This window comes from Erythrolamprus reginae, chromosome 9 (assembly GCF_031021105.1).
Source record: "Erythrolamprus reginae isolate rEryReg1 chromosome 9, rEryReg1.hap1, whole genome shotgun sequence".
Classification (NCBI taxonomy): domain Eukaryota; kingdom Metazoa; phylum Chordata; class Lepidosauria; order Squamata; family Dipsadidae; genus Erythrolamprus; species Erythrolamprus reginae.
The window spans coordinates 46425475-46451623 of NC_091958.1; the positions used below are offsets into that span (position 1 = coordinate 46425475).

Here is a 26149-nt window from a genome sequence, read left to right on the forward strand (position 1 = left end):
CCTCCCTGTCACTCATGTCTTCTTGGTCAGAGGAGCCTTCATCAGCAGATTCCACCGGGGGCAAAACAGGCCTGCGGCATGTGGATGTCTCCCCCACATCCACAGTCCTTGGGGCAGGAGATGGGCCAGAGCTAACCACAACACTAGCTAATTAGGAGAAATAAAAATGGTAGAGGTCTGAGCTTGCTTGTCCCAAAGGTGTTAAGGAGTGAGCTTAGTGACCCTTGAGTTACCAAGGATGCACAGAGGAAACAGGGAGGCCTAGTAGATATTTAGCTGATAGCCCAGAGATACAAGTAGTAATTCCGATAACCAGATACATTAAGTGTGTAAATATTATTTACTTTGGCAAATCTCTTAGTCAAGAACAATCCTAGTCACATACAATTACATCAGTCAATACTCTCAATATACAAAAAAATAAAGGGAACACTCAAAGAACACATCCTAGATCTGAATGAATGAAATATTCTCATCGGATACTTTGTTCTGTACAAAGTTGAATGTGCTGACAGCATGTGAAATTTATTGTCAATCAGAGTTGCTTCCTAAGTGGACAGTTTGATTTCACAGAAGTTTGATTTACTTGGAGTTGTATTGTGCTGTTTAAGTGTTTCCTTTATCTTTTTTCCTTCCTTCCTTCCTTCCTTCCTTCCTTCCTTCCTTCCTTCCTTCCTTCCTTCCTTCCTTCCTTCCTCCCTCCCTCCCTCCCTCCCTCCCTCCTTCCTTCCTTCCTTCCTTCCTTCCTTTTTTAACCAAAGGCCCCACTGGATTTGGCTTGGAGAATGTCTACAGTCTTTTTGCAGTATTAATCCAGGGCCTTATAACGAGGAATGACATGTAGGTTGTGAAATCTGATCAGAGCCTTTCCTTCCTACAGAATGAATCACAGGGTTTAATTCTTATTCTAATTAATAAGAATTCTTAATTCTTGTTAATTCTTAATATTAATTCTTATTAAAGTGGAAAACTTGCTTGTTGCTTAGAGAAACAGGGCTGGCTGGCTCAAAACAAGTTGATTATGACACACGAGTGTAGAATTGGGATGGCCCATTGGAGGCCATATTTATTTTTTAATTTGTTATTTTAATCTTCAGGAAACCACAGGGATACAAATGAGCTGGATTCACATTAACCCGGTGTTCATTTTGTAGACTCTGGTGTGTTGTGATCTAGGAGACATGATTAATGGGTTAGCCTTATGAATGTGCCCAGCCATCGTAGCTTATTTTGTAAGCCAGGATGAAACATAGAAACATAGAAGACTGACCGCAGAAAAAGACCTCATGGTCCATCTAGCCTGCCCTTATACTATTTCCTGTATTTTATCTTACAATGGATCTATGTTTATCCCAGGCATGTTTAAATTCAGTTACTGTGGATTTACCAACCACGTCTGCTGGAAGTTTGTTCCAAGGATCTACTACTCTTTCAGTAAAATAATATTTTCTCATGTTGCCTTTGATCTTTCCCCCAACTAACTTCAGATTGTGTCCCCTTGTTCTTGTGTTCACTTTCCTATTAAAAACACTTCCCTCCTGAACCTTATTTAACCCTTTAACATATTTAAATGTTTCGATCATGTCCCCCCTTTTCCTTCTGTCCTCCAGACTATACAGATTGAGTTCATGAAGTCTTTCCTGATACGTTTTATGCTTAAGACCTTCCACCATTCTTGTAGCCTGTCTTTGGACCCGTTCAATTTTGTCAATATCTTTTTGTAGATGAGGTCTCCAGAACTGGACACAGTACTCCAAATGTGGTCTCGCCAGCGCTCTATATAAGGGGATCACAATCTCCCTCTTCCTGCTTGTTATACCTCTAGCTATGCAGCCAAGCATCCTATTTGCTTTTCCTACCGCCCGGCCAAGTTGGTTTGGTTTGACATCCAGCCGGAGTCTTTTGGTTTTGAAAATGTTTCCTGTCTTGCCTTGCAGGGTTTACTTCCTGATCTATGGAGGGTCGACGGAAGAACAGCGCTACCTTACCACGCTAAGGAAAGAGAAGGAAGCTTTTGAAAAACTAATTCGGTAAAAGGCCTCCTGGGTTTTACCTTTACAAAGCATTAATCTCTCTCTCTATATATAAAAGCCAAATACCACTCGCTCATCACGAAAACCCCAGAACTGTAAAGCCTAAAAACTTGAAACATGGCATGTATGTTCCTCTTGGCTTCTAGATGCTCTTTAAGAAAGGATTTTTCAAAATGACCATAAGATCAATAGTATTTAATGATTTATATCATTATCATTAGCCTATTAACATGCTCTGATATTAAGGAATTTATTTATTTATTTGACTTCAATGTCGCCCAACCCCGAAGGACTCAGGGCGGCTTACAACAGTATAAAAATTACAAAGGCAGTAAAAAGAATTCAAATATAACAACTAAACTATAAAATCTTAATTAAAAACCATAGTCCCATTAACATGCATACGTAATGAACATTTCTTTTAAATTATATTAGAAATTTCTAAAGTTATTATTGTCATATTAATTGGATTTCGGATGCATTGTTATGTTTTTTCATATGTTGTGAGCCGCCCCGAGTCTTCGGAGACGGGCGGCATACAAATCCAATTAATAAATAAATAAAATAAATAAATAACATTCATACAAAAGGCCATGATACATGGGCACCTTACGAAAAACCAACAGAGTTGGAGCAGTACAGATCTTGGGAGGAAGTTGGTTCCATAGAGCTGGGGCAACAACAGAGAAGACCCTCCTCCATGGCCCCGCCAACCTGCATTCCTTGGTTGACGGGACTTGGAAGAGGCCAATTCTGTGTGTTCTTATAGGTCTCTGGGAGTTATGTGGCAGGAGACGGTCCCAGAAATAGTCTGGCCCTGAGCCCTGTAGGGCTTTATAGGTAATAACCAATACCTTGGTTAGCCAGTTAGACATTCTACTCCCCCTCCCTACCTGAAAAGAACTGTTCCAACTGCTACTTGCCTTATATTAACACGCTCTGATGCTAAGGAGTTAGGCGTTCTACTCCCCCTCCCCACCTGAAAAGAACTGTTCCAACTGCCACTTGCCTTATATTAACACGCTCTGATCCTAAGGAGTTAGGTGTTCTACTCCCCCTCCCCACCTGAAAAGAACTGTTCCAACTGCTACTTGCCTTATATTAACACGCTCTGATCCTAAGGAGTTAGGCGTTCTACTCCCCCTCCCCACCTGAAAAGAACTGTTCCAACTGCCACTTGCCTTATATTAACACGCTCTGATGCTAAGGAGTTAGGCGTTCTACTCCCCCTCCCCACCTGAAAAGAACTGTTCCAACTGCCACTTACCTTATATTAACACACTCTGATGCTAAGGAGTTAGGCGTTCTACTCCCCCTCCCCACCTGGCAAAAAACTTTAGGCAGCTCACAACCTTAAACCAAGGAAGAAATAAAAGGGAAGTATAGTTTGTCCTGCTTGAGCAGGTGGGCTGGACTAGAAGACCTCCAAGGTCCCTTCCATCCAGCTTTATTCTAATTCTGAATTCTAATCCTAAAGTTTAAAGAACCTGAAAATAATTGAACAATAAATAAACAGGAAAAAAGAAAATACACCAATATGATTATTGAAAAAGCACCAAAAATGGTGACTTGGGAGCAGCAAGTAGGGATGGGACATGGAGTTTGCTGTCCACTTAGCAACCACACACGCACACATGTTCCCAGGCCAATTCACAGAGCCAGGTTTTTAAGTCAAGACCATCGGGATAGTTTCCTAGACTGGCCCACCTCAGAGGGCTGACAGATGGTGGGTAAATTTTTTCACCACCTTCTCCTGCTCTAAAATTGGACAAGTTATAATGCCAGTTCCTATAAGCGCAATTCTCGTCGAGAACTCCCCAAAAATATTTCTACCCATTTGGAGGACTGCTAAGAGCTTTCTGTTGCTATGCAGCCCTTGTCGTCCTCTTCCCTTTCCCACGTTTCCAAGGTAGCAAAAATTATGTAAAACGATGGAAAGGATGGGCAATGAGTTATATAACAAGTTAAGAGGGTGCAGGCAGAGGGAGTCTTGGCGGCAGCTGTAGGAGGCAGTTAGTATTTTCTCCTGGGTGATGAAGTAGTGTATGCTTTCTCTCTCTCTTTCTCTCTCTCTTTCTCTCTCTCTCTTTCTCTCTCTCTCTGCATGTCAGGTGGAGAGAATGGTAAATGATTGAAAGGCATTTGAAGGGATCCAGTTTTAATCCAGCACTCTGTAATGCACGAAGAGGACGAGTCATCGGATAAGAGCTGGGTGGCAAATAAATTGGATGGATGGATGGATGGATGGATGGATGGATGGATGGATGGATAGATAGATAGATAGATAGATAGATGATTGATAGATAGATAGATAGATAGATAAGTAGGTAGATAGATAGATAGATAGATAGATAGATAGATAGATAGATAGATAGATAAGTAGGTAGGTAGGTAGGTAGATAGATAGATGATAGATAGATAGATAGATAAGTAGGTAGGTAGGTAGGTAGATAGATAGATGATAGATAGATAGATAGATAGATAGATAGATAAGATAGATAGATAGATAGATGATAGATAGATAGATAGATAGATAGATAGATAGATAGATAGATAAGTAGGTAGGTAGGTAGGTAGGTAGGTAGATAGATAGATAGATAGATAGATAGATAGATAGATAGATAGATAAGTAGGTAGGTAGGTAGGTAGGTAGATAGATAGATGATAGATAGATAGATAGATAGATAGATAGATAGATAGATAGATAGATAGATAGATAGAGGGATAATGGATACAGCAGCGATGGCAAACCTATATCACATGTGCTACTGGTGGCACGTGGAACCATATCTGAAGGGCATTGCCCTATGTCAACTTCAGCGAGGCAAAGCTGTATATCAGCTCCAGAATGCTGGCCAGCCTACTTTTCAGCTGTTTTCCGCCATCCCCAGGATTCAGTAAAGCCACTTGAAGCCTGGGAATGACAAAAAACAGACCAACGGGGCAACTGGAAGTTCGTTTCCAAATTTCCGTTTGGCCCATTTGGCTGTTTTTCGCCCTCCCTGGGTTTCAGGAGGCTTTCCTGAACCTTGGGAAGAGCAAAAAATAGCCTAGCGGGCCTACAAGATGTCCAGAGGCTTCAGTAAGGCCAGTACACATGTGTGGAGGGCAGCAGTGGGGGGGGGGTAGTTGCGCGCATGCACATTGGGAACAGCACTGTATTATGGATGTGCGTGTGCACACCCTTTTGGCACTTAAAAGGTGATTAAATGGCCAAAAAAGATTTGCCATCACTGGGATAGAAGGATGGATACACAGACAGATGGATAAATGGATGGATGTTTGGTTGGAGAGAGAGAAAGAGGGAGAGAGCGAGAGGGAGAGAGCCTTTCTGACTTCCCTTGTCAGAAAGATGCAAAAGTAGGTGGAATTCATTCATAACATTCATCAATACGAGCCAGTTGCCAAGCATGCAAATTTTGATCACGTGATCATGGGGAATGCTACAGCGTTCCTAAGTATTTGGGGGGGGGGGAGGCATATGTCCCTTTTTTTAGTGCTGTGCTTCGAACAGTCACTAAACAAATGGCTGTAAGTCAAGGACCACTTAGATTTAATTGCCTGAGTTTCTGCCTTGAGGAAGTCAGTAAATTAAAAATATTTCCATTGATCCCCATGTATTTCCAAGCTATTGGTGAGTTATAAGTCGGACCTTCCCCTGTCAGATACAGTAGGATAATTTAATTAATTTAATTTAATTTAATTGATTTATATGCCACCCAATCCCGAAGAGACTCAGGGCGGCTTACAACAATAGAATAAAATAATAATACGTTGGAAAGATTAGATTAGATTAGATTTATTGGATTTATATGCCGCCCCTCTCCGCAAACTCGGGGCGGCTCACAACAAGGTAAAAACAATACATAATAACAAATCCAATACCCACCAATCCAATTACAATTTTAAACTAAATAATCCATTAAAAAAACAACCCCAGAATAGTAAAAAACATGCATACAATCAATCTAACACCAAAACAACATGGGCAAGGGGGAGATGTTTCAGTTCCCCCATGCCTGACGGCAGAGGTGGGTTTTAAGGAGTTTGCGAAAGGCAAGGAGGGTGGGGGCAATCCTAATCCCAGGGGGGAGCTGGTTCCAGAGGGTCGGAGCCGCCACAGAGAAGGCTCTTCCCCTGGGTCCCGCCAGACGACATTGTTTACTCGACGGGACCTGGAGAAGGCCAACTCTGTGGGACTGAACCGGTCGCTGGGATTCGTGCGGCAGAAGGCGGTCCAGGAGATATTCTGGTCCGGTGCCATGAAGGGCTTTATAGGTCATAACCAACATTTTGAATTGTGACCGGAAACTAATCGGCAACCAATGCAGACTGTGGAGTGTTGGAGTAACATGAGCATATTTGGGGAAGCCCATGACAGCTCTCGCAGCTGCATTCTGCACGATCTGAAGTTTCCGAACACTTTTCAAAGGTAGCCCCATGTAGAGAGCGTTACAGTAGTCGAGCCTCGAGGTGATGAGGGCATGAGTGACTGTGAGCAATGAAGTCAAATAAGAACCATAAAAATAGTAATAAACCCATTAAACTCATCAGTAAAAAAACCTCAAACTGCAGTATACACTTGTACACTCATACATATCAAACAAATCATAATTCGGCCATGATTCGACGTTACTCTCACGATAGATAATAACACTGTCCACCATCTCCAGACAGAGCACTCGGTGACCTTGGGAGAAATTTCATTTATGCAATCATTTCTACAGCTGCCTATCGTATCACTGACTCAAGAATTAAAACATGTTGATGGCTTTGGAGTGGATTCTCTCCGCCGCCACCCATGTTCATACTGGACAGTTTTAGTGCTTAAACGTTAATTAATACTGGTGCACCCCTTTTCTCTCCTTTTTCTCTTTTTCTCTCCTTCCTTTCAGGGAGAAGGCCGTCATGGTCATTCCAGAAGAAAGAGAAGGGCGAGATGAAACCAACTTGGATTTAGCAAGAGATTCCGCGGCAGCCACCGTTTCGATTGACACACGCAAAGCAGGTCTGTTTTGGGACACTCTGCAACTCTTTTTAAAGACTGTGTCTCAGTCTTTGTCTCTTTTAGGGGGGCTGGATTCACATTGATGAATGAAATGGTTGTGTGAATGTCCCGTACCACTTACGATAGCTTTGGTTTGTACGTGGATCGGTTAAATAACAATTCCATGGCTTGCATTGGCTGCCGATCAGTTTCCGGTCACAATTCAAAGTGTTGGTCATGACCTTTAAAGCCCTACATGGCAATGGACCAGATTACCTCCGGAACCGCCTGCTACCGCACAAATCCAGCGACCGATAAGGTCCCACAGAGTTGGCCTTCTCAGGGTCCCGTCGACTAAACAATGTTGTTTGGCGAGCCCCAGGGAAAGAGCCTTCTCTGTGGCGGCCCCGGCCCTCTGGAACCAACTCCCCCCGGAGATTAGAAGTGCCCCCACCCTCCCTGTCTTTCGTAAACTACTCAAGACTCATTTATACCGCCAGGCATGGGGGAGTTGAGATAGCTCTTCCCCCTAGGCCATTACAAGTTATGCATGGTATGTTTGTGTGTATGTTTGGTTTTATAATAGGGGTTTTTAGTTGTTTTTTATTATTGGATTGTACATGTTGTGTTTATTATTGTTGTTAGCTGTCCCGAGTCTGCGGAGAGGGGCGGCATACAAATCCAATTAATTAATTAATTCCATTTTTAAGCGTTCGCCCTAGTGCTAGCTGGCACCCTAAATTAACACGGTGAATGTAAACTAGCAATTGGTTTTCCTTCCATTCAATTTTGTCTTTCAGAAGTGGTTTGCCATTGCTTCCTTCCCATATAATCACTGTTTGAGACCTTTTCCCAGCTGGCTTCTGATGAGGAAAATATGGAAATAGATTTACCATATTTTTCAGAGTATAACACGCACCCCCCCCCCCCAAAAGAGACTGGAAATTTGGGTGTGTATTATATTCCAAATGTAGCTTTTTCGAAGTTTATTTTCCCTTTAGCCCAAACGGGGTGTTAATGATCTTCCCAGCTTGCAGGATTTTTTCATTGCTACTCCGAAGTTTTTTTTCCTCCCTAAGTCTTTGCAGGCTTGTTTTCTCTCCAAAGAAGATTTATTTTCAGCCCCAACCAGGGGATAAAATAATGTGCTGAAGCTGACCAGACTAAGGACTCTAGCCAGATGAATACTGGTATTTCCCCCCTATTTTCCTCCCCCAAAACTAAGGTGTGTCTTATACTCTGAAAAATATGGTAATTGGTCCTACAATCAAACTGCCCAGATAGTACGGATTTTTTAATATAGCTGACCAGATTAAGGAAGCTAGCCTGATGAATACCTGGTAGGTAGATTCCCCCTCTATTTTCCTCCCCTAAAACTAAATTGTGTCTAATACTCTGGTGCGTCTTCGACTCTGAAAAATACAGTAATTAATGTCCTCATGAGTCACTTCACAGCTACGGCGATTTGCTTAACAGTCTGTTTAATGTGGTTTAAAAATGTAATAAAATCAGGCGTAACTAGACAGCAGCCTTGCTTAGCAATGGAATGTCTGGTCATAAGTGTTCTGACCTAGGTTCTCTTAGAAAGTATAAAGTCCAATCTCGGTCCCATGAAACCTCTTTTATTTATACCAGTGTTTCCCAACTGTGGCAACTTGAAGATATTTGGACTTCAACTCCCAGAATTCCCCAGCCAGCATTCGCTGGCTGAGGAATTCTGGGAGTTGAAGTCCAAATATCTTCAAGTTGTCAAGGTTGGGAAACACTGATTTATATGACTGTAAATTACTTTCATTTACAGTCCGCAAGGCTTGATAAACAGTCTCTCAGAGGAAGGTTTATCAACACACACCTATCTCAGGTGGAACGCCGCCAGGGAGCTAATTTCCAGACTGCAGGGCAAGGCCAAGCTTGGCGCAGAGTCACAAACAGAATTTTCAAATCTTGAATCGGTCAGATGAACTGATTGCTTCCTGCAAAAGCTAACGTCCCGTTCGCGTTTCTTTTATAGCTTATGGCATGGGCCAGTCATCTCCTTACACCTTAGTCGACCCTACTACTTTCTGAATGGTTCTTGTCTTCTGGCAGCTCTGCGCATACGCCCATTGGGAACAGACTCCCACTGTTCTTCTGCCTCGCTGCTGTCAGACTCCGAAGGCTGCACCTAACTGTCAGATGGTCTTGGCTCCTTCTGTGCCTTTGACGCAGAGCCCTCGTCTGAGCCTTTCCCAGACTCCAAGACTAGCGCATGTTCTTCCCCAACCTCCTCGCTGGCGGGCCGCAACACTTAAGTCAGGGACTACCTGGCTTTTCATCTTTGGAGTATCTTCATCCTTAAGTACTAAGTATGCCGCCCCGAGTCTCCGGAGAGGGGCGGCATACAAATCTAATAAATAATAATAATAATAATAATTATTATTATTATTATTATTATTATTATTATTATTATTACTATTCTTTTCATCCTAAAGCTTAAGCTGGGATGTCTTAGGATGCAAGGCAAATTCACAACCACTTCCCATCCTGCAACTAGACAAACCGTTAGCTAGAGATTAGCTCCCTGTTATTGTTCTGTCGGGCTGTCTGGTAGACTTCTCCCAAAAATTCACAGGTACAAATTTCACACACACACATGTTTGAAAATTCAAAACAATGTTCTTTATAATGAAAAGTCACTTAACCTAAGCCCTCTTTTGGTATAGCAAAGAGCACTGTCTCCAAACAAACTGGTAATTTGTACAAGTCCCTTATCAGTTCTGTGATACTTAGCTTGCAGCTGTGAGGCAATTCACAGTCCTTCTTCTTTCACAAAGTGAAACACTTTGCTCTGGTTTAGTTTCAAAGCGGGGAAAAATCAGCACACAAAGGTCAAAGTCAGTAAAGCAGTCACGAAACACAACGATCAGATAATCCTCCACAATGGCCAAACCCACAGGCTGCTATTTATAGCAGCGTCACTAATTACCACAGCCCCACCCAACCACAGGTGGCCTCATTTTCTGTGATAATAATCTCTCAGTTGTTGTTGCCTATGCATCGCTCTCCGCATGCGTGGCTGTATCATTAACTCTTGCTCTGAATCCAAGGAGGAGCTAGATAATTGATCTCCTTCTGAGCTGTCTGCCACACTCTCCTCCTCCCTGTCACTCATGTCTTCTTGGTCAGAGGAGCCTTCATCAGCAGATTCCACCGGGGGCAAAACAGGCCTGCAGCATGTGGATGTCTCCCCCACATCCACAGCCCTTGGGGCAGGAGCTGGGCCAGAGCTAACCACAACAGTTATTAATCAGTGTGAAATGACTGCTAAGTCTTCTCATTGCTTTCCTTAGGTGGCCAACACCAGAAAATTGTGCAGCACAGCATCGTGGTGGACATGCGTGAATTTCGCAGCGAGCTTCCCTCCTTGATTCATCGGCGGGGCATCGACATTGAGCCGGTGACGTTAGAAGTCGGGGATTACATCCTCACCCCGGACATCTGCGTGGAGCGCAAGAGCACCAGTGACCTCATCGGCTCCCTCAACAACGGCAGGTTGTACACTCAGTGCGTCTCCATGTGCCGCTACTATCAACGGCCTGTCCTGCTGATTGAGTTTGATGCCAGCAAACCCTTTTGTCTCACTCCCCGGGCTTCTCTATACCAGGAGATCTCCAGTAGCGACGTGATTTCCAAGCTCGCTCTCTTGACCCTCCACTTCCCGCGCCTCCGGCTCCTGTGGTGCCCGTCTCCGCACGCCACAGCCGAAGTGTTTGAAGAACTGAAGCAGAACAGGCCTCAGCCTGACGCAACGGCGGCTTTGGCCATCACGGCTGATTCCGAAACCCTCCCCGAACGAGACAAATACAATCCCGGCCCTCAAGACTTCCTGCTAAAAATGCCTGGAATCAATTCCAAAAACTGCCAGGCCGTCATGAATCGCGTCGAGAGCCTCGCGGAACTCGTCACTTTTTCTCAAGAGAAGTTGGCCGAACTTCTGGGCAACGCGGCCAATGGCAAGCAGCTCTACGAGTTCATCCATTTGCCTTTGACGGAGGCCGTTTCTCAAGGGAAAACCAAGAGGTGATGACGCCTCGTCCCTGGGCTTCAGAAGGCGCCCTGATTCGTGGGGATTGTCACATAGCAGTGGACCTGTGCGTACAGTCTCTTTAAACCGGGCCAGTTTACAGGGGGAGAGAAAGGTAATTCGATCGTCCAGATGTCCTCTTCTGGTCCTCCAAACGCTCCCGGATATCACAAAGTTCCTTCCTCAAGTTTTTCTTGTGTGCGCCAAGCTGTCTATCCCGAGCTTATTTTTAACAGGAGGAGCTGCAGTTTCTCCTTCGGTCGCAGGTTTTTGCAGAAGGCGACGGTGGGCTCCAGGAAGAAGTGGTCTACAGGTGCTTGTGTGTGTGCGTTTGTGCGCGCGTGTGTGTGTAAAAATCTGCAATGTGTGGTATCTGCCATTTGGCAAATTGTAACATTCCTGTCTTCCAGATGCCACCTGGGACATTTTGTTTTACCTGGTTCCTTGACAACAGGGGTGTCAAACTTGATTTCATTGAAGGCCGCATCAGGGTTGTGTTTGACCCTGGCGGGCCGGGGAGGGGTGTGGTCAGAGTGGGAGTGGCCAGCTCGATGTCAGTCACCGAGGCTCCATTTTTGGCCACATCAGCCCTCCAAGGTCCATGTTTGGCCATGTTTTCAGCTGTGGTGGCCTCCTGCTGCTCTCTGCCAATGAAAATAGAGCTCGGAGAGGCTGTGCAGGCCGCCCAGGCTCTGTTTTGGGCCACGAAGGCCTCCTGCAGCCCTCCGCCAATAAGAACAGAGCTGGGGGTGGGGTTTCACACAGCCTCCTCAAGCTCCCTTTTCGCTAGCAAAGGCCCTGCAGGCCAATCCTTTGCTATTTCCAAGATGGGCCAGATCTAAGCACTCCAAGGGCCGTATCCAAGCCCCCGGCCTTGAGTTTGATACCTCTACTTTGCAAGCTTTAAAGCAGGAGCATGCAACCATGGCCACTTTGTGACCTGTCGGCCTGAATTCCCAAAATTCCTAAGCCAGCCATGCAACTCTCAGGAATTCTGGGAGTTGTAGTCCGCAGATCGTAGAGTAGCCATTGTTTTACAGGCACTGTTTAAAGCGAGCAGATAGTTTTGGGCCTAATGCCCACAGTAAATGCATTCCTTTTTTTTTTGTCATCAGACTTTTTGGTTACGCACGCTTCACTTTTTTCAGGTTTTTTTTCTTGCTTAACCTTGGAAGTTATATAACACGGAACTGCCATAGGATTACCGTTTAAAGAAATAGCTGCATTTCGCAGTCTGCGTTTGTTTGAAAAGAAGTGGGAGGAGGATCTAAAGTAGATTTTGGCTCCTGCTCTTTTTGGGGATTCATCCAAGGTTTGGAGGTGTTTTTTTTTTAAAAAAACCCCCATAAATGCACATTTTATAAATATTGACTTAAAGGGCTTTAATGCCTGTCAAAAGCCATTTAGCTAGACCTAGGATATCCACACATTCCCTTTATTAGTTACAAGAGCTCTGACAGAAGTAGCTTTCATTTTTGTTTAATCAATGCTTTGGATGAAAACCGGGAAAATAGCAGATATTTCGGTCTTTTTATGCATTGCTGCTGTTTTGGATGGCCTATAATCTCTTCATGGCTGCTGGCAGCCGTTGTGGGCCTCAAATGCATAACAAGGATGCTTTAAAAAAAAAATTGAATGAATTATGCAAATTGATCCCAAGTTTTAATCCATGAAATACAGCACAGCCTTATTGATCAGGGTTTTTTTTTTAAATACTATTTCTTTTCATTTTCATGTTTATGGAAACTGTAAAAGGAAATTTTCTATCTTAGAAGAGACATTTTATAAGCTGTCACGCAGGAGAAAGTAAGTGTATTTTAAGACGGTGCCTGGACTTATTTATAAACTTAATACTGCGTTGCCTTTCTTTGTACTGCAACTATTTTTATTCCAGGCAAATAAATCTGCAAATAAATGCAGATTTAATTTCACATCTATGCCATGAAAAGGGTTGAGAATCTAATTCTTGATCAACTTCTTATCATTTCTGCTAGCCAAATCTAAGAACATTGCTTTAGGTGCATTTTTTTCAACTTGAGGTGGAAAAACAGATGAATTTCCAAGAGCAGAGAAATTGCTGGCCGATAATTAACCATTCCTGGGGGAGTAGATCCAAATGGATTCCCCTTACTGCATTGCTAAAACCGAATTCAGTTATTTTAAGTGTGACATGTACAGATATTTTTCAACCATGGCAACTTTAAGAGGGGTGGACTTCAACTCCCAGAATTCCCCAGGCCTGGGGAATTCTGGGAATTGAAGTCCATCCCTCTTAAAACTGCCAAAGTTAAGGAGCGCTGTTAATGTATGACTAGAAGTAATTACTCAAATTGAAAGAGAAATACAGTCCTCGTCATCATTAAGGGGGAAAGTGTTTTTTATGCATGTCCAGATAATCACCCAGACTCTTTGCTAAATAAGGGAGTACCATTGGGGGTGGGGAGGAGAGAGAGACTCTGCCAAGGGTGGGTTCCACTTACTTTTGCCACCGGTTCGCATCATGCAATTTTACTTCCGCGTATGTTCATAGTCAGGATTTAACCCGAAACGCAGCTGAGCAGCTGTGTTTGGGGTGAAGAAATAAAGGTTAGTATTAACCTGACGGCGGGCGGAAGAGCTCTTTTTCAAGCAGCAAATGAGGAAAAGCAGTCCAAACATAAACAGCGCACACAGACCAGCACCGTCTGAATCGGATCTATGGCACCATTGTTGCATCACCAGCGGATCACTAATGGTTTCGGCAATCTGGTCCAAACTGGGAGGAACCCAACCCTGGGCTCTGCTAACCCTTTTCAAGTTATTTATCTATAAATCAGATTTGAGCCACACAGCCTTTAAACGAGGAACTTTTTTTAGACTGAAAGGGCATTGTCGTTTTATTGCACTTCGGATAGAAATGGTCTTCTATAAAACAAGCACATTGATTTTCTTCATTTTTCCTACTACCAAACCTCTCTGCAGAAGGGGAAGTACTACGCCAGTCATTTGGGTGTTTTGGGAAACTGAATAGGAATGGCTTCTCTATTACAATCCTGGTGTGGAGAACTGTACATAAATAAATACATACAAGAGTGGCTATACTTCTTTCTTCGTAATAGACACAATGCAGTATATGAAATGGCCTAAAAATTTCCCACGAGCCCAATCAGTGCATGTTTTTCATCTCAATGATAAGGCAGATGGAAGATTTTATTTCTGAATATTTCACACTGTGGTGGGATGCGTTTGGTTGGGGTTTTTTGTAGAAATCACTAAAATGCAAAACTGGGAATCAAGTATTAGTCTGCTGCGGATAGGATGAGTCATTACTAATAGAATTTTGATTTTTATATGATTCTGTAATGAATTGGGATATCTACCATTTCCAAGTGTCCTACAAATATTAGAGTCTTTGTTTATGTACTCGCATTAAAAGAAAATTAACTATCGGAAAGAAGTAAATTTCTGCTCCTTTTAGAAATAACCCAAGGTGGTAAACATACCTAATATTCCTTCCTTCCTCCTATTTTCTTCACAACAACAACAACAACAGGTCTGTGAGGTGGATTGAATTAAAGAAAGGGACTGGCCCAGAGTCACCCAATCGACTTTTATGGGTCTAGAACTCCTGTGTTTGTAGTCTGTTGCTGTTATCACCAGACCAAATACTGTATTAGCCTGATGTAAAGCCATCAGCATTCTCGGGCCATATGTTTGCATTCAAATTCTTTTTATTTGTATGCAGATACTGTATATCCTGATCAGAAATCTATTGATGAGTATTAAGCAAAGCCAGCATGTACTACGTATTCATAGACAAACTAGGTTCATCAGCATGGAAACCTGGGAATCTGCAGAAGCATAAAAATACATTGGGTTAAAAATTCTAAGATGCTTCAGGTAGTGGATCCTGGAACAGTCAAATGAGCATTGAGCACGAGTCTTCATGTAACACTGAGTTGCAGATCTACCAAGTCTGCTCCTATTTGTGGGTCCCCCCTGCAGAAACCAGCAAGGCTGTGCAAAAACTACAGGAAGAACCTTCATAATAATAATAATTTATTGGATTTGTATGCCGCCCCTCTCCGCAGATAAAGGAAAAATGTATGGCTGATATCCATAGAAACATAGAAGACTGACGGCAGAAAAAGACCTCATGGTCCATCTAGTCTGCCCTTATACTATTTCCTGTATTTTATCTTACAATGGATATATGTTTATCCCAGGCATGTTTCAATTCAGTCACTGTGGATTTACCAACCACGTCTGCTGGAAGTTTGTTCCAAGGATCTACCACTCTTTCAGTGAAATAATATTTTCTCACGTTGCTTTTGATCTTTCCCCCAACTAACTTCAGATTGTGTCCCCTTGTTCTTGTGTTCACTTTCCTATGAAAAACACTTCCCTCCTGAACCTTATTTAACCCCTTAACATATTTAAATGTTTCGATCATGTCCCCCCTTTTCCTTCTGTCCTCCAGACTTTACAGATTGAGTTCATGAAGTCTTTCCTGATATGTTTTATGCTTAAGACCTTCCACCATTCTTGTAGCCCGTCCATGTTATTTTATCCATGTTATTTTAAGCCCGTCTTTTGGCCAAGAGTCAGTTAACGTGGTGATGCGTCTTTCAAAAACTGAAGGGAGGAAAATGTGCCCCGTTTGGCAACAATCAATAACAGATGACTCTCGAGATCCTCTTAAAAATTACCTCATTATTTATTCTGGGTGCCGTCTGCAAATCAAACAAACCTCTTCTATATTTAAAGCGGAGTCGCCTGAGCTAAAGTTTCCAGGCATCATTCACGTACAAACAGGTACCGTCTCACATTACCGACAAAAGAAAGGACCTGGGCTTTTGTGGAGTCTCCGTTGCCAGGCGAGGGCAATCCTGCTGGTGACATTTTGGAGGAACCCCTGCGGGTGACGTAACCTCAAAGACTTTTCACTGGTTTGGCTGAAATGACCGGTGTGTGCAAGGCCGTTAATCTAAATCCCAGGGACTCTAGCGTGGTTGAGCTTAAGTTGCATGGGCTGGCCAGCCCCCAAAATGGAAATGCAGCCGGCCTCACCCGCTTTCCTGTGCTTTGAAGAAACTGGGCGTTGAAGACTTTCGCGGCATGAAGATAAAAATTGGGCTGCTTCAGATTTTTCTACAATTAGTTCTAATTAGTATTGGAACAAAAGGGTTCTAACCTTGGTGGTGGATAACACAGTTCCCTTTGGCAGGAGAAGAAAGGAAATTGGAACAAACACTGTTTTTTCCTTCAACACTCAATGACACATTTCCACTTTTGTAGAGCTAGGTCAATAAATGGTTCGCAGATAACCCTGCCTTGTATATTTTAGTTATTCGTTTGATTTACACCCCGTCTTTTCATTCAGGGGCTCAAGGAGGTGTACATAATGCATTTTTTACTTGCCATAACATAATGGGGGTGTTTGCATTGGCAGGGCTGCTAGTTCCGTGTCGCTGTGGGAGTTTCCATAGCTGACAGTGGATCACAGACGATCTCCCTGATCCTTTTTGAGGACATCATTAGAAAAAGATCAAGAGCTTTCTCTTATGTGGCCATACCCTCCAGGACAGCTTTGCTCTGCAAAGTGAAGAAGGTTCCTTCTCTATTATTATTATTATTATTATTATTATTATTATTATTATTATTATTATTATTCCAGAGGGCAATTAAAATAGAATAGAATAGAATTCTTTATTGGCCAAGTGTGATTGGACACACAAGGAATTTGTCTTGGTGCAGATGCTCTCAGCGTCCATAAAATAAAATATACATTTGTCAAGAATCATGTGGTACGACACTTAATGATTGTCATAGGGGTCAAATAAGCAACGAAGAAGCAATATTAATAAAAAATCTTAGGATATAAGCAACAAGTTACAGTCATACAGTCAACATGGGAGGAAATGGGTGATAGGAATGATGAAGAAAACTAGTAGAATAGAAGTGCAGATTTAGTAGAAATGCCACCCATATCAAGAAAAGTCAGAATTCGTTTTACTCTACACCTGAGAGACTAGTACATTTATTTGGCAGGCTTTAAGAGGAGTCATCAGTTACCTGCTCATTCAAATTGTAACTGGTTGCTTATTCTGTTTTTTATTTATCAAATATATTTGCCCCTCACCTCATGCTTCAGGCAAGTGAGCGATTATGGTTTATAGTATTAATTCCTGAGTCACTTAGAGCTTCTAACTGAAGTGCCAGAAACATTTTATAAGTTTAAAAAAACCAGGTTAGAGCCAGTTACTTAAACTAACATGTTTTTAGCAACAGATTTGGCCACTCTCCAGCCACAAAAGGAGCTTTCAAAATATGGCATTGGTAGCTCAATTATAATATATCAGCTTCTTTCTCAAAGTTCTGTTCAAATCACACTTTTTATAAAAGGCTTCAAGTGTCACCTTCCTTTCTAACATCTGGTGTGACACTTGCCCTTGTTTTTGTTCCCAAAGGGACAAACCTTTTGAGTGTGATCTCTGGTTACAAACATAATCGTATGGCCTATTACAACATCCTTTTTACGCCCTGCTCCTAAAAGATGATGTTATCAGGTAGGTAGTTAGAACTTGCAGAGAAAAAGCCTGAGGCTGGAAGCAAAATTTCTTAGGAAGTGACTGGAAAAATCCCCTTGAAGCAGGCAGTTGATTTTAAACATTTATTTTCTTCCTGGGTCAGATGTACTTATCTCATAATGCTTATACTGTACTTCATATAATAGAAGAGCTTTGGCACTCTGATGCCTCTTCAAGTTCTTTAATCCTCTGGACTTTTACAGATTAAAGGGGTTTGGTTTTTTTGCAATCAGTCCTGTACAAGTGCCTTCCTCCAATTCCTATTTTAAGCTATCTTTTTTCAGCGACTGCTCAGCCGTGTACTTATGAAAGTAAGCAATAGTAAGTACAATTTAGGCTATGGGATCAAATTTATTGGGCTTTCTGTTCATACGAGTAAACTATTCCCCTGATCTCTGCTGAGTTGTTTATAAATTAGCCAAACATATTTTTCCTTTCAAAATAAGTCAGATTTGGGCAAGAATTTAAACAAAAGTACCATTGGGGGGAATGGGAAAGAGATGAAATTTAGAATTAATCGTAACCTTCAGTACACACCTGTTACCATTGACATTAATCTGTTTAAATTGTTGGAAGGAATATCCTTCTGGTTCCAATGGGAAAATGACACTGGAAGTGGAATAAGGCTCACCATTATCCCACTCGATCTTCCTTCCTTCCTTCCTTCCTTCCTTCCTTCCTTCCCTCCCGCCTCCCTCCCTCCCTCCCAACCAACCAACCAACCAACCAACCAACCAACCAACCAACCAACCAACCAAATGGTACTTTAATCCCAGATCATCTAAAACAAAAGTGATAGAAAAGTTCAAAATCTAATTAGTAAAATTATTGCTCCAAACCTAATTAGATATTGTTCAGCTAATCCCTCATATATTTTCCTATTCCAAATTGTTTAGAAAAATCAAATAAGCCTTTCATCTTCATTTTGTTTTTGAAAACTGGAATCTTTCTGAGAAGTTAGGTTGATTATGCAATAAAATTTGTTTGCTTATTTTTTGGAAATACACAATGGTTAGGGACTTAAAGGAGAATTAATTGTAAGACTTTGTTTACAGAAAGCTTAACTTGTTTAGCCATGTTTCTTTGGGCATTCTTTCAAATCGCTGCACATAGTTCATGGAGATTATTCATGATACATCTAACTGAATTTTCATAAAGTATATGCAGACTCACAAGTGGAGACCTGCCACAAAACATTATTTACAAAGCATAAAAACACGGCTTATGGAACACCCTTCCTATGACTTCTCCCTGATGTATTTTATAATATAAATAGCTTAACATTGGAGGCAGCTTTCATATCAATAAATATCACAGAGGAAAGCATTGTTTGCAGAGTTCTGTTCTTTGTAGCTATAAGTATGTATATCACTGCATCTGGATATCTTTCCCCAAGTGTTGGTTTGAAGCATATTTCTCATTGTTGGTTCCTTTATTTATGATGACCCTAAAAGGCAGAAGATATCCATCACTTCAGTCTTTTCATTGTCAATTCAACAGCTCATTGCCTTTGTTGCTCCCATTATTAGTTTGTCTTTTTACATTTTGTCCCATTTTTTTTCACTGCACTGCACTGTTTGACTTTCATTCCTTGGAGCCTGAAGAACATTTGCATTTTTAGCTTTTCCGGTGGTGTCATCCTCATAGCCATTGATTTTCTTCCTCCACTGTTAAAATCGCGCTGACCTCTTCTTCCAGTGTAGAATCATAATACAGTATATTGAATGAATGAAAACAAAATGTAGAGCAATGTCTCACTCCTTTGTTGACTTTGAGCCAGTCTGCTTCACCATGTAGTGTCTAGACTGTGGCTTCCTGCCCTTTGTATAAGTTTTACACAAATTCACGAGATGTCCTGGGATTCCCGTTTTTGTAACATTCTACAGTTGATGCAGTTGAAAACCTTTCTATAATCAATGAAGCAAATGTACTTGTTTCTTTACCATATTTCAATTATTCAGCAATAATATCTTGTGTTCTTGTCTGAATGTCTAGCGCATGCAAGGTTGAAGACCTTACAATTATTTTGCTAGCTTGTGAAATTGAAGATAACGAAGGACCGCTCACACCCTCTGTTAACCCTTTGTTTTAACACTACTATGTAGACTGACCACTTCCAATCCGTTGGCCATTCTGTCATTTTCCAGGTTTGCAAATTGAAGATTTTACTGGCTATTTTCTTGATACTTGACACGTATCTGTAGATATTCCATAAATTCCTTCTAAAATCTACCTGAACTTAAGAAGGAAGTTAGGCAGCATCTGTCTACAATTATCTAGATTCCAGGACATGAGTAGATCTAAGATGCTTGGGGATTCTGGAAATTGAAGTCCCCTCATCTTGAAAATGGCCAACTTTCAAAAACAATAGTTTAATGCTTCGCATAAATCCAGGCAGTGCAGTGTAATTAATATTCAGTAATAAAGAGGCACTTTCAGCCTTGGTCAATTTAGTATTCCATTCAGGAGCAACAAGTTTGGATATTGATGTAAATTTTGATGAAGAAAATGGAGGAAAAAGAACTCCATTTTTCTCTCTCTTTTGGTTGCTTTCATTATGGAGGTGCAATCAAGAACTCTCCCTAGGTATAATATTCCTTATCATAAACTTTTTTCTCCAAATCTACTTGTCCACCCACAAATGTTGTGATGCCGCTGTTCCTCAAAATTAGAACGTATTTCCTTTAATTCATAAAACATTTCACAAAGGATCCAAGGACATATCCAGCCTCTCCTGCTTAAGTTGGACTAGAACAGGGGTAAGCAAAGTTAGCTCTTCTATGACATGTGGACTTCAATTCCCAGAATTCCACAAGTCATGGAAGAGCCAACTTTGCCTATCCCTGGACTAGAAGACCTCCAAGGTCCCTTCCAAAGAAACAAAACAACGGCCCTGGACGAAGGACAGTGTTGTTTGTTTCGTTTTTTCCTTTTCTTAACTTCAAAAGCAAGACACCCTTTTTCTCTCACAGCCTCAATTGAGAGACAATCTGAGGAGAATATACCCGGATAGAGGAGGCGGAGCCATTTCACGGGGTGTGGGTGGGGCTAGCAGGCCCCTCCTTCCGGGCGCCTCTTTGCGCCAATCACAGGGCAGGGGCGCGCAGGGCCCCGCCTTTCCCCTGAGCCTTCGTCCCGCCTCCGGTTCTAAACAGCCGGGCGCGCGCCTCTGACCGCCCCTCCCCCGCCGCTCTCCCCCCCCCCCCCCGCGACGCGTGACTGAGTGCTGTATTCTCCCACACACCTCCCGCACGCGCCAGGGCTGAAATCCCGCCCACCAAAACTCGCGAGAGGACATGTCCGCGGCGGCGGCAGCTGCGGCCGGAGAGGGTGAGTGAGGGGCGGATTTGCGGTCGGCGGGGCTTTGAAAGAGAGGGACGTCCCGAGAGCGTCGGGAATGGGGGGAGTTGGCTCCCCTTCGCCAACGACTCAAGAGTGCCTGAGGCGGGAGTAAAAAAAGTGGGAAGGGACGATAACTTTCCTCCCTGCGAGCAGCCCGCCCCCCTCGGGCACCTGAGGCGAACGGCGGCGGAGTTTCGTCCCCGTCTGTCTTTTTTTTTTTCTCCTCAGAATGGGGGCGGGGTTTAAGGCGGAGAACGCGAGCCCACGCCCCCGGCGGCTGCGTGCCAAGCCCCGCCTCCTGGCCCCAGGGAGGGCGGGACTGCAGGTTACATGCCATCTGCGGGCTCTGGATAGGGTGGCTGGAGAGCGGGGAGGAGGAAAATAGGGGCGGAGTCAAGGGGCATTTAAATTAATTAAAGTAGTTAATTCATAGTGAATGGTTGGCCTATCTGGGCCCCTCCACTTCAAAATAAAGTAGAGTAAATAGAATAGAATTGAATTCTTTATTGACCAAGTGTGATTGGACACACAAAGAATTTGTCTTTGGTGCAGATGCTCTCAGTGTACATAAAAGAAAAGAAACATTTTTCAAGAATCATGACCTACAACACAGTGATTTTCATAGGGTGCAAATAATAATCAGGAAACAATAGTATTAAAAATCTTAAGGACACAAGCAACAAGTTACAGTCATAAGCGGGAGGGGATAGGGGATAGGAATGATGAGAAAAAACTAGTAGTAATAGTAGTGCAGACTTAGTAAATAGTTTGGCATTGTTGAGGGAATTATTCATTCAGCAGAGTGATGGCATTGGGGAAAAAATTGTTTTAGTTGTCTTGGTGTGTAGTGCTCTATAGTATCGTTTTGAGGGTAGGAGCTGAAACAGTTGATGCCCAGGGTGTGAGGGGTCAGTAAATATTTTCACAACCCTCTTTTTGACTCATGCAGTATCCAGGTCCTCAATGGAAAGCAGGTTGGCAGCAATTGTTTTTTTTCTGCAGTTCTTTATTAGGCATGCCACTCTTTGCCTCCGTGGGACCATCAGTAGTGGTCATTCCGATAGTAGCCTAATGCCTCTGCTTGCTTGCCTTTTAACCCTACCTTGAAGGGCCTTATAGTTAAAAACAACAATGTCATGATAAAATCAACCAGTTCAAGCCCCGCAGAAATTGTTTATTTATATCCATTTATTTGTGCCATTTTTGCATGCGTCCATGCCTATGTCTACACCTGATACTTTTTTACTTACACTTGTTGACAAAACAATTAAACAAACAAAGTACAAGGAACAGTTGTTTTCTTTTGTGACGATGGTGGGGGTAATAACAAAAACTGTTTGGGCCATTTCTTTCTCTCAGCCGAGGATCATTATTGTGGGGAAAAAATAGGTCTCATTCTGTACTTACATATAAGCACATACCAAACTATAAAGTACAAAACAATGTCCATTTTATGTCCAACGCACAGATATTTGCCACTACAGATAGTCCTCAACTTACGCCCAAAATTTATTGTTGTTAAATGAAAAATTCGTTACATGAATTTGTCCCATTTTACGACTTGCCACATTTGTTAGGTGAATCACTGCTGTTGTTAAATTAGTCCTATGTTTGTTAACTGAATCTGGGTTCGCAATTGACTTTGCTTGTCAGAAAGTTGCAAAAATGATTCCTGAACACTGCAACCGTTATAAATATGACATCAGGCCTTTCACTCTTTCAGGGTTATTATATTAGGAATAAAATGGACATTTGTAACACAGGTAGTCCTGTTAGTTCAGTTATCAAGTACTGTATCTGAATGCAGATCAGATTACTATTGGGATGCTGTTATAGTCATAAGTGTGAAAAATGGTCATTAGTTATTACTTTGAGTTGTAACTTCGAAGAGTCACTGAAAGAACTGCTGTAAATCGAGGTCCATTTTATTCCTAATATAATAACCTTGAAAGAGTGAAAGGCCTGATGTCAGCAGGTTATTCTGCAACCTTGTGACTTTTTCTCTTGCATAATATTCATGTCTTGTTGAACAACTTCTGAAACAGATTTTAAAGATGATTGATACATTTGATACAATATATTCTCATTCTGAAATGGGCAGCAAACAAATTTAACAAGTAAAAGTAAATACTGTACATACAGTATTTGCTTTCCTTGAATACTGATTATCCAGTTCTTGTTCAGTAGCTCAGTGTTTCCCTACCTTGGAACTTGAAGATATCTGGACTTCAACTCCCAGAATTCCCCAGCCAGCATTCGCTGGCTGGGGAATTCTGGGAGTTGAAGTCCAAATATCTTCAAGTTGCCAAGGTTGGGAAACATTGCAGTAGCTTATTTCTTAACCGAATCCTGCTTGTTCCAGGAATACGATACCCAACGTTAGTAAATAAAGAAAGCAAATATGTTTTCATCATCCTACTTTTTCTATAGTTTTCACAAATATTTTCCTAGTCCTTAACACATTCTACCTTGTGCACTAATTGTGATTACAGGAGTATTGTGGTCATGGAGGAAGGTAGCTTATCTTTCTGTTGTTTCCGGAATCCATAGTGCCTTTAAAAATTGAAGTTGTATGTGTGTGTGTCTCCTTATAAAAGCAATGCATCAGGTGGTAAGCTCATATCTGAGCTATACCATTTAAACAGGAGTGAAATGCTTCTGGTTCGCTCGTGCCTGTCACTCATTGGAGACCAGATCGCGAAAGGACCACGAGGCTCTGCCCACCTGCCCTGATGCTGCCATTTGGGTTCTTTTACCCTCTGCGCATTCGCAAAGCGATCAGTGCCTGCATGGAGGGTAAAAGAACCCAAATGATGGCATCTGTGCAGTGGGCAGAGCCTCACGCTCCCTTTGCGACTGTCTCTCCGACAACTGACAGGTACGAGCGAACCCTTTCACCCCTGATTTAAACTGCAGTTGGACGCCTATTGAATGTTTCCACACAGCACAAGAGTGTAAAATACTTGAACACAAAATCTTTTCATTTAATGTCCTGGTAAGTAAGTTCCCTCCTAAGTTGTTTTTTTAATGTGTACTAAATAATACCCAATTATAGCCACTGCTGCCAGTCCAGTATGTTTGAAGGAAATTAGGGAGGTGTAGGAGTATTGCTGATGATATTCCTGTTTGCGATCAGGGTCAAAGTGGCATTCTTTGATTTTATCAGAGCTAACTTTGAATCTTCTCAGTGCAAGACAATCTTGCGGCTTTGAAGACCCAAGACTGAATTTCTTAATTGTATTAACCTGATAATGCGTTTCAGGGCTCCGCAAAATCAGAATTACTCACCACCAGCCTATGTTACAAAATGACACTGTTTAAAAATCCTACCAAACAACTGTGAGAAATAATAATGGCAGGGAAAGTATCTGATACAATTTTAATGTAGTAAATATCCGTGAATATAACCCATACAAACAGAAAGCTCTTTCGAGGTCCTCCATAATCTTTAAAAGTGGGAAGGGGTCCTAAGATAAAAATGTTTAAGAAATCGTCTGAATAAACGATTTTATGTTTGAAGACTTCTAGGGAAGCAAAACACACCACTTCATGTGATAGCCTGTTCTAATGGCTTGATAGCTGAAGTGGTCAGAATAGATTTTTTTTGTTATGGCTAGCTTAAATCTCCTTTCTTGTGATTTTAACCTATTGCTTCTACTTCTGCCCTCTAGAAGAGTAGGGAATAAATCCAATCCTATGTGTATTTATTTTTAAACAAATCCATATTCAATATAGTTTTTTGTTTAATAAAGTAAAAATATAAAAGAGTGCTCTCTTAAGAAGCTATTTGTGCACGACTAATTGTGTTACAGTATATCAGAAGGGCATATGCTGTTTTTAGTTATATGAGTTGGTCCGTCATGATATAAAAATATACTGGTATTGCCAATTGTGTGAATATGTTTACATGTGGGGAATTTTTGTATATTGAACGAGAAGTTTGACACACAACAGCTCTGCCTAGAGCTCTATTTACACCCTGCTTTATAACAAAATGTACCTGTTTTTCCTCTTGCTTTTTCATTTGATACATTTTGCTTCAGTAGCCTTTTATTGCTATATGAAATTATCTAGTATTTCCCATAACAATTTTACTTTCATTTTAGCTAAAGCTAATGGAACTGTTTATGTATCATTAAAAACATTCCCAGGTATATTACAGGGGGGAAAAAATGTTTTATAAATACTTTAAAACATGCTTTTTTCTATAATATACCTGGGAATGTTTTTAATGATACATAAATGATAGATATACTAGCTATTATTACTATTGAGCCCCAAATAAAAATAAAACAGTAGGAGCAGTGTAAATATAGAGGCGAGGTGGCGCAGTGGGTAGAGTGCAGTACTGCAGGCCACCGAAGCTGACTGCTAGATCTGCAGGTCAGCGGTTCAAATCTCATCACCGGCTCAAGGTTGACTCAGCCTTCCATCCTTCCGAGGTGGGTAAAATGAGGACCCGGATTGTGGCGGCCATATGCTAGCTCTGTTAAAAAGTGCTATTGCTAACATGTTATAAATAACATGTTCTTAATAATTTGTTAAAACAGTTTAATCTTTTCTGTATATTATATTTATATATTTTCTGTATATTAGCTCAAAAAGCAAAATTAAATGTAGCTCAGCTATACAAAATATTGTAGCTTCCTGCACTAGAAGCTAGGATTATTTTTTTTGAAAAAATATGTAAAAAGTTTATTTTAGATTTTGTCTTTTCACCTTTCAGATTGACAGAAAGTGGGTTGAAAGAGACTGTAAGGAACACTGTTTCAAGTGATTATTATTGAGGTAAGTGATTTTACGTTTTGGCATACATTACTGAAAAATTGAATAATTTTTAAAAACATATAACTGAATTGAGAGATTTAGTTTGCTAACATATCCAGTTCATCACTTCTCAAGATACTTAATAACATTCGTTTATGGCATGGACTTTTGCTAGGGTTGCAGTTTCCACTATTTTAGGAGTTTCGGCCACATAGAGATAGAGAACAATGATCCCTTTATGATTTCAACTCCCAGAATTTCTGAGCCAGCCATTCTGGGAGTTGTAGTCCACAAGACATAAAAAGGCCATCCCACCTCTGATGTAGAGGATCATTAGATCTGGGGGAAACATGTTTTTCTTAAATTTCAACCACTGTTATGCATTATT

General features: G+C 41.7%; 2 protein-coding genes across 5 annotated transcripts in view; both read left to right on the top strand.

Moving 5' to 3' along the window:
• The window catches only part of ERCC4 (ERCC excision repair 4, endonuclease catalytic subunit), a 40026-nt gene extending 25515 nt beyond the window's left edge, over window positions 1-14511 (top strand). For all 3 annotated transcript variants that reach the window (XM_070761077.1, XM_070761078.1, XM_070761079.1), the window contains exons 9-11: window positions 1938-2030; window positions 6929-7041; window positions 10350-14511. In XM_070761077.1, coding sequence (XP_070617178.1) covers window positions 1938-2030; window positions 6929-7041; window positions 10350-11083 — 940 coding nt within the window. In that variant the 3' untranslated portion in view covers window positions 11084-14511. The remainder of the gene's footprint in view (window positions 1-1937; window positions 2031-6928; window positions 7042-10349) is intronic.
• Window positions 14512-20880: 6369 nt separating this feature from the next.
• MRTFB (myocardin related transcription factor B) overlaps window positions 20881-26149 on the top strand; it is a 114045-nt gene continuing 108776 nt past the window's right edge. For both annotated transcript variants that reach the window (XM_070761111.1, XM_070761112.1), the window contains exons 1-2: window positions 20881-20982; window positions 25721-25782. The gene's annotated coding sequence lies outside the window, so the exon portion shown is untranslated. The remainder of the gene's footprint in view (window positions 20983-25720; window positions 25783-26149) is intronic.